Source organism: Cheilinus undulatus, linkage group 20, assembly GCF_018320785.1.
Source record: "Cheilinus undulatus linkage group 20, ASM1832078v1, whole genome shotgun sequence".
NCBI lineage: Eukaryota > Metazoa > Chordata > Actinopteri > Labriformes > Labridae > Cheilinus > Cheilinus undulatus.
In genome coordinates, this window is record NC_054884.1 from 17964552 (window position 1) to 17972974 (window position 8423).

At 41.5% G+C, this 8423-nt stretch overlaps 1 protein-coding gene across 1 annotated transcript; it reads right to left on the reverse strand.

Annotated features, from left to right (window-relative positions):
• Window positions 1-30: 30 nt before the first annotated feature.
• On the reverse strand, window positions 31-7431 carry adprh (ADP-ribosylarginine hydrolase). The gene is made up of 8 exons (XM_041815280.1): window positions 7119-7431; window positions 6376-6493; window positions 6165-6273; window positions 5744-5842; window positions 5554-5659; window positions 4680-4946; window positions 2843-3057; window positions 31-574 (listed from the first exon to the last, which is right to left on the reverse strand). Exons 1-8 carry the CDS (start codon window positions 7124-7126, stop codon window positions 426-428), a joined length of 1071 nt encoding a protein of 356 aa, XP_041671214.1. The 5' UTR covers window positions 7127-7431; the 3' UTR covers window positions 31-425.
• Between the last annotated feature and the right edge of the window lie 992 nt (window positions 7432-8423).

The window sequence follows — 8423 nt, forward strand, 5'->3', positions numbered from 1 at the left end:
TTCACTGGTTGATAACGAGAGCACATTTAATTTGGAGCTCACTAAGGGTTTACTATTATGTCAGGCTGACAAAACGATGTAATTACCTCCTGGGGGACTTTTTGTATTCTCCTCACTTTCTCATTAGCTGGGATTGGTTCCACTCTGCAGTACACTTCAGCTAGTTAATTCAAAACGGTCACTAGGGGGACCCCTCTTTACACACCAGACTCTGTTGTGAGTCACTTAGTCCTTGCCACAGATTCTGTGGCAGGGACGGCTCCTCTTTAGGTTAGTGGGGCACTCGGCCTCCCCTTCAGGCATGTATGACAGCACTCAGGATCGATGTACTACCACGGACTAGCTCTACGTCAATGTGTCAGAGTGCGTGGCCTACTTCCCCCTCAGTGAACGATGTATCAGTGCAGCAGGCTGTGGCAGGCTCCTCAATGTGACAGTGCGTACAGCTGCTCAGCGCAGCGCTCCAGTCGATCCCTGTACTCAAGGTTGCTGTAGTTGCACTCAGGGACTCCTTGGGTGCCATAGAGGAGGCCCCATAAGCAGCAGGCAATCACCGCGGTGCTGTCACTGTCGCCTGAGCAGGAGGGAAAGGAGACAGTCTGAGTAAAAGTCCTGTGATAACTGAACTTGTAAGTGTCTCTGTTATCTTAATAGATCTTTTCTGCATTATAGAAGTCAATATTTTGTGGTGTTACGGTCACTTGTAGTAATGAACCCACAGATGAATATCACCCAACTGTGCAGCTCTCCTCAGCTGAAGAGCTTTTTAAGTGTCTGCTGGTTAATTGCTTTGTTTCTCATCTCACAGCTCCCACTGCTCTGCACTTCCTGCCCAGATTCACATTTCAAACAAAGTTTCTTCCAGCTGGTGGAAGATTCTTCATTATTCAAAGGATTTAAATGTCTTTTTAACCTTGCCAGAAAATATAATTTCTATAGTTCATGTGCTTCAAACATCTGCATCTATTTGGATGACAGAAAATCTAAAACCTGTGGTACAGGTGCATCTCAAAAAAGTGTTTTTTTTTCTTTATATTCTACAGTCATCATCACAAAGTAAGTATTTAAAGACTTAATGTTTTAATCTCGATTATAGTTTACAGCTCGCAAAAATTAAAAATACTATCTCAATATAGTAGAATGTTACAAAATACCAATAAAAGGATTTTTGATACATAAATGTCAACTTGAAAAATTCTCATTTATGTACTCAGTGCTTGGTTGAGGCTCCTTTTGCAAGCTCCTGCATCAATGCAATGTCACATGGAGGCAATCAATCTGTGGTACTTCTGTGGTGTTATGAAGCACAGTTTGCTCTGAAAGCAGCCTTAATCTCATCTTTATTGTTGAGCCTGGTGTCTCTCATCTACCTCTTGATAACCCAGAGATTCTCTGATGTTCAGGTCTGGCTAGTTGTGGGCAATGTGCCAAAGCTCCTCAGCAGATGGAAACATAAAGGGGCCTAAAATCTCCCGGTAGAGGGCTTGAAGTGTTGACCTTGGACTTGATAAAGCACAGTGGACTGACAGCAGCAGATGACATGGCACCTCAAACCATCACTGACTGTGGAAACTGAAAACACGGGATGTCAAGCATCTTGAATTCTTTTCCTCCAGACTCTGGGACCTTGATTCAAATCAATCATGAAATCAAAATTTAATTGGATCTGAAAACAGGACCCTGAGCAGCGCTCCAGTTCTTTTTCTCCTTAGCCCAGGTGAGATGTTTATGATGTCTGTGGTCTTGTAGTGATATGATTTAATGACGCACCCAAGGTGCCCCACAACTATAGAGTCTGTGGAGACAGTGGTGACGTCAGCATAAGATGAGCGTTGTTTATCTTGTAGTGTGGCCAGGCTGTCAGCCAAGACGGATTAGAGTCTTGTCACGTGGTCTGAATAGTGCTGACCAAAAAAATCAAGTAGTCTGAACCAGTCTTAAGTTCTTGAATCTGCTTTGAATCTGACAATCCTCTGAACGCTGTGGTCATCCATTTTTGCACTTTTTCTTACCACACTTTTTCCTTCCAGTCAACTTTCCACTAATATCCTTGGATGAAGCCTCTGAGAACAGTGTGCCCTTATAATAATGACCTTCTTTGGCTTACTATCTGCATGGAGAATGTCAGTGATTGTCTTCTCGACAGTCAGCAGTCTTCCCCCTGATTGTGGTTGTGTGTACTGGACTAGAGTGAAAGTATAAAAGCTCAGGAATGGACATTACTGATGAGAAATTGGACTTTTCACAATATTCTAAATTTCTGAGATGCACCTGTAGGCTCTCTATTTTAAAGCCTTTGCTGCCTGTAAGTAGACACATTTGCATAAAATAATTCATCCTGAGTACATTTATCTCTTTTTCAGTTCAATATCATTATTAAATCACAAAAACAAACCACAGAGAGCAGTTTCACATAAATATCCAGGATACCCTCAACCTGTGAAGCTTGAATGCTTGTTAACATACTGCTGGTTGAAACAGTTCCCGTTTAAACTTTATTTATTCCACCTTCACAAAGCTGCTTCTGTTGTTAACATGATGAAAGATGAGGAGCAGCTGGAGTTTAGAGCAATAGACCATATGGCCTGTCTGAGCAACAAGTGCCTTGAATTTAGATGGAAGAAATGAACTAAAAGCATCCAACAAAACAAGGGGAGAGGAGTATTTGTGAAATAAACAAAAAGGAGTTAGGATATCCACCAAAGATGAAATAAGAACTTTGCTGAATGCTAAAATACTTTGTGATAACATTCAGAGATGTTGTGCTTTCTAGGACTTAAGTTAGAGCAAGACTTTCAATTTTAAAACATCCCAAATTAATGTTCTTGTTCAAATCTCTGACCTCCATGGAAGCCTGCTCGGCTCATCAGCTCCTCCCAGTCTGAACCTGCACCGAGCAGGGCATCCAGCGCTATCATGGGAGCATCGTGGCCGCTACGTCCTGCCCAGCCTGACAGACTGAAGCTCTTGTAGACTTCATCTCTCTCAGCTGGGCCATAAGAGGAGGGCCAGATCGCTGGCCCCACTCCATTAGAGATGCCCCTCAAATCCAGGTACCTGTGGACAGAGATAAGAGAGTCACAAGACATCATGAATATTTTCATACCAATGTCTACAAACACATCAGTTTGTTAAACCCATGATTATGATTGGTCAAACACAGGATTTTGAGGTCTGCTATAGAACAATGTGGACTGGAAAAAAAATCCTCTACTATTGGAAAATCCTCAAACAGTGCGATTCCTTGGACAAGGTATGAAAACATTAGATATTTAACAAAAACGTATGCTTGATCGTGGTACTGTGAAGAAGATAAAGGCATAATGAGGAAGGTCTCTGCCAGAGAAATTAATTGGATTAAGAGAGCAGCTGCTACAATGCCATTACAAAGTGGCAAACAGGTATTTGAAGCTGCTGGTGCCTCTGGAGTCCCATGAACCTCAAGGTCTAGGATCCCCCAGAGGCTTGCAGTTGTGTATAAAACTATTATTCGGCCACCCCTAACCAATGCTCACAAGGAGAAACAGTTGCAGCGGGTCCAGAAATACATGAAGACTTATTTTCAAATCGTCTTGTTTACTGATAAGTGCCGTGCAACCCTGGATGGTCCAGATGGAGGAGTAGTGGATGTTGGTGGATGGCCACCATGTCCCAACAAGGCTGCGATGTCAGTAAGGAGGTGACTGAGTCATATTTTGGGCCAAAATCATGGGGAGAGAGCTAGTAGGCCCCTTTAGGGTCCCTGAAGGTGTGAAAATGACCTCAGCAAAGAATATGTAAAAGTATATATATAGAGTATATAGAGTTTCTGACTGACCACTTTCTTCCATGGTACAAAAAGAAGAACTGTGCCTTCAGTAGTAAAATTATCTTCATGCATGACAATGCACCATCTCATGCTGCAAAGAATACCTCTGTGTCATTGGCTGCTATGGGCATAAAAGAAGAGAAACTCATGGTGTGGCCCCCATTCTCCCCTGACCTCAACCCTATTTAGAACCTTTGGAGCATCCTTAAGTAAAGATCTATGAGGGTAGGAGGTACTTCACATTAAAACTGTAGCTCTGGGAGGCCATTCTGGCATCTTGCAAGGAAATTCAAGCAGAAACTCTCCAAAAACGCACAAGTTCAATGGATGCAAGAATTCTAACAGTGATATCAAAGAAGGGCTCCTATGTTAACAAGTAACTTGGCCTGTTGAGATGTTTTTGATTGAAATAGCTTTTAATTTCAGTAACTATGACCTCCTAATGCTGCAAATTCAACAAATGATCATTTTCAGTTTTTAACCTATAAAATGTTTTGAAACTCTGTAATGCATATATTTGGAAAAGTGCATTTTGAGATTTTTTTTTTAAATAGTTATCATTGAGAGGTTTGTTCAATAAAAACAAAATATGTGTACCAAAATGTGGAAAGGGACAAAAAAGCATGGAGCAGTCGCAATTAAGTACCTTAATTAACTGAGAGCAATGCAATAATGCTGAAAGCCCTCATAAGATACTGTTTTTTTAGCATTATTTGAACCAGTTTATTGTTTTTGTAAGTATCCATGTAATAAGCAGGATAATGTACAGTGAACAGGTTGTTATTGCTTTATAAACCCTTTTTGTTTAACAACTTGCTCACTGTACATTTTACCTAACTTGTTAAATAAAATCTGATTTTTCGAATCATACCACTGCCACTTTTCACAGAAGTATCCCCAGTCCCTCTCCGTCTCCTCCACAGCGTAACCTCGACCCTGAACGAAGTTCTTTGCGATTGGACAGGCCTCGTTGATCAGGCCCAGCCCCCACGTTGTGATTGGCCTGCGCTGGACAGCGTACGAGGTGAAAAGGGCCGATGCAACTGCACCAAGAAAACCAGTTGGGTGAGGATGGGTCATTCTGCCCGTCTCAACAGCAACCGCCACCAATGACAACAGCTGATCTGGCTTTGGATACCTGGTGAGGAAAAAGTATTAAAAAATCATTATCGGGGCGCAGGTGGCCTAGTGGTGTGAGGCGCGCCCCATGTACGCAGACGGCCTGGGTTTGAATCCAGCCTGAGGCCCTTTACCGCATGTCTCTCCCAAGCTCTCCCTGTTTCCGACTCTATCCACTGTCCTCCTCTATCAAATAAAGGTGCAAAAATGCCCAAAAATAAATCTTTAAAAAAAAAAAAAAAAACACATTATCGGCTTTTATTATTAACGTGAAACTAATGAGTAATGAGTAATGAACAGAAGAACTGGAGAACTAGTGTGACAGGAAGTACTTACTGTTATCATCTGAAAAAAATGCAACAATTTTTTAAATAAAGATTCGAGTGATATTTGGACAAATAATGTGTAAATCCGGACTAAGATGAGCTAGTTTCAGATGGTTTCATTGCATACTTATATACACTATTGTTTAAACAAAAATAGAAATTCTAAGTTTGAAATCTTGATACTTTGGACTGCCATTTACTTTTGCCCATTTACAGTACAAGATAATGGTGTATCAAACCGTGCCAAACCTAACTTATCCGAGCTGGACAACTTCGGGAAAAACACTGTATGAGTCTTACCTGAGGCCAATACACATGGACCTCATGGCTGCTCCACAGCCTGTCCCCTCTGGATTATAGAGCACTCTGTAGCCCCCCTCCTCTCCAGGCTTCAGCTGAGAGACTCCTAAAGGAGCATGTAAAGTAAGTCAGATCTTAACCAAAGCTACACATTTATTCTGTGATTGTTAAAACAAAGGTTTTGCCTCACCAAGGATGCTTGAAGGCCCTGGTGCTCTCCCCTCCATGTCTTTCATCCCCTCTATATATCTAGCAGCCACATCATGCAGGAGCTCATCCCCCACCTTTCCTACAAGGGGGACAACCAGTTCAACGTTGTCCATGTTGAATTTTTTTTTAAAGATGATACAGACCTTCTAACAAGGCCTTATCAAAGTAAAGGTCAACCAGAATTGCTACAATTTTCTCTCCACTTGTACAGGGGTGTAATAGTGCAGCAAATCAAGACACGACTGGAAATTAGATGTAACCTTTAGCTGGACGGTGTAGTATATGCCTTGATGAGCATGGATGATCAGGTCAGTCAAGTCAGTTTTTTGTTTTAAGAGAATAAGCAAAGGAGACAGAAAATTCAGAAAAAGAAAATGAGTTAGATATAATTTTAAGCTCACCAGTTGCGAGTCCCTCAGCCGTTGCCAGATGCAGAACCGTGTCATCACTCACCGGCCAATCAGGGAGCTCAGCCTTGATTTTCTTCAGACCGCCAAGCTCCTTCAGCTCCTGTAACATCCGAAAGGATGGGGCAAGACATTTTAGATCACTTGAACAGTATTTGAACCTCATTACAAACTTTAGGGTGGGTTCTCCATGTCTGACACCAACCTGGTGAATAGCAGGTCCGGACTCATTATACTCCCACTGCTTGTTCCTGTACCCCAGAGCATCACCAACACCACTTAGCAGCATGGCTGCCTTATAGTGCTCCAGAGAAGCTGACCCACTACAAGTCAGAAAACAACCACTTTCATCTTCTTAAATGTAGAAAATGTGACTCTTGACAGAAGTGCAGCTCTTTGATGCACCTAAGCCGAAACAAACTTGAGTTGCCCAAAAACCAGGATGTTAATTTTAAGTCTGTTTTAAAATATTATTTTCAAGTATTAAAAATACAAACAACACAACTTCTTTCACTCTTTCATGAAGTCTGGTTAGGTTCTGCAACTTTGTTGTTAAAACTGAACAGAAGCAAAGAATTATGGGCTATGTAGGATTTCTGGAAAGATGCAACTGAGGAAAAATTATGCTTAAAAGAAAGGCTTAAAAGAACCTTTGCCAGTTCTGTCAATTTAATGAAAACTTATAAATTAACATAAAGAAAAAAACAAGCACAAAAACAACTACATTGTTATAGTTTAAAGTGAAGTACTTGAGGAACAAATGCCCCAGTGATAAATGTTCTGGTCAGCACAGATTTACACGTTGTAACCTGTTATTTCTTTCCATTAAAATTAAGTCATACGTAATGGTTTGAAGTTTCAGCAACTCTCTGGTTTTATTTCAGATCAAACTGACTGTAGTGTTGCACTTGCTCAGTAAATCCTCCCCCCGTGCAGCAGCACCCTCACCGGTCCATTGTAGCGCGTCGCTCCCCGAAATCAAGCTTCACCAGGCGGTCACACACGCACGAGTACACCGCGGCTGCTGACCGCTGTTGAAGCGCCGCGGTTCCCAGATAATTATTTACTTAGTCCAGGTATAGAAAGGCCTGTTAAGAGCAGCAAGCCTTCATTCAGCGAAGTTACGTTACCTCCTAAACCTCAAAGCGGAAGGTTGTACTCCGTGAAAACTTGCAGGCTAAAAAAAGACGCGACCAATTTTAGAAGCCTGCTCCAAGATGGAGACTTACAGAAACAAATGGGAACTTTTTAGGGTCTTTCCCAAGCACCGTATTTGATTCGGACAGCTGCACCTCGAAAATTAGGTCATGTTTGTGTTTTTACTCTGCTAGAACACACTGGAGAGAAAAAGAGGTGAATCATTTAGCATATCATTATTGAAGGTAACCTAACTTTAACAGACTATCATACTTAAAAAAAACTTACTGGTTGCATTTACAAATATATTCTAACAATAACTTCACTGTGATTCAAGTACATTTTAATAAGATGGACATTTCATCTCTCTACAGTAACCACATTACACTGGCTCATCCAAAACTGATCATCATTCAGTAAAACCTCTGAATCGTACAACTTAGCCAAAATACCTGATGGTATGTACACTGCAAAAATGATCTGTCTAGATTTAAGACAGTTCTTCTGGTGCTTTTTGCTAGTGCTAGTTCATGATTTGGGTTCAGGGTAGGGGTTAGAGTTTGGGTTGGCATCAGTCAGGGTGTAGAATAAGACTCTGCCTGGAGAATCCAGAAGGACATCAGGAAAGAAGGACAGACAGGACCTTTAAGAGACAGACAGAAAACTAAGGATGTGGGACAGGCCTCACAAGTGAATAGTAATACCAAGAGGACCAAGGACCGAAAGGCTGACTTTCGTACATGCTCAGATACCAGCAACACCCAAGTCAGAGGTGGAGCCATTATACTACGCCGCACTCTCTGTACCAGAAAATAGGGCAGACATCAGCTGGATGAGCAAACGTGGGATCCCACAACAAAAAGAAATGAGACAAAATGTATATATGTAAGCCTGCTTTGGGCTTTCTTTTATTATATGCATTCATTTTTGTTGGTTATAACTGTGCTGAAAACACGTTGCCTGGCTTTGGATTGAAAAAGAAGTTGAAGACAATGCAGAAAGTGGGTGTGCTACACCTAAATGACTCATTTACGTAAACTTTTTTTCCTTTGAATTAAGACATCTTCTCACCATGTTTGACACAGAAACAATATAAGATCTGCAATTCTCGTGTTC

Coding starts and splice junctions, on each gene's coding strand:
- adprh (XM_041815280.1), bottom strand. Junction 5,660..5,743: donor AGGGCCTTCAAGCATCCTTG/GTGAGGCAAAAC, acceptor ATGCTCCTTTAG/GAGTCTCTCAGCTGAAGCCT. Junction 3,058..4,679: donor TTCTGTGAAAAGTGGCAGTG/GTATGATTCGAA, acceptor CTCTGTCCACAG/GTACCTGGATTTGAGGGGCA.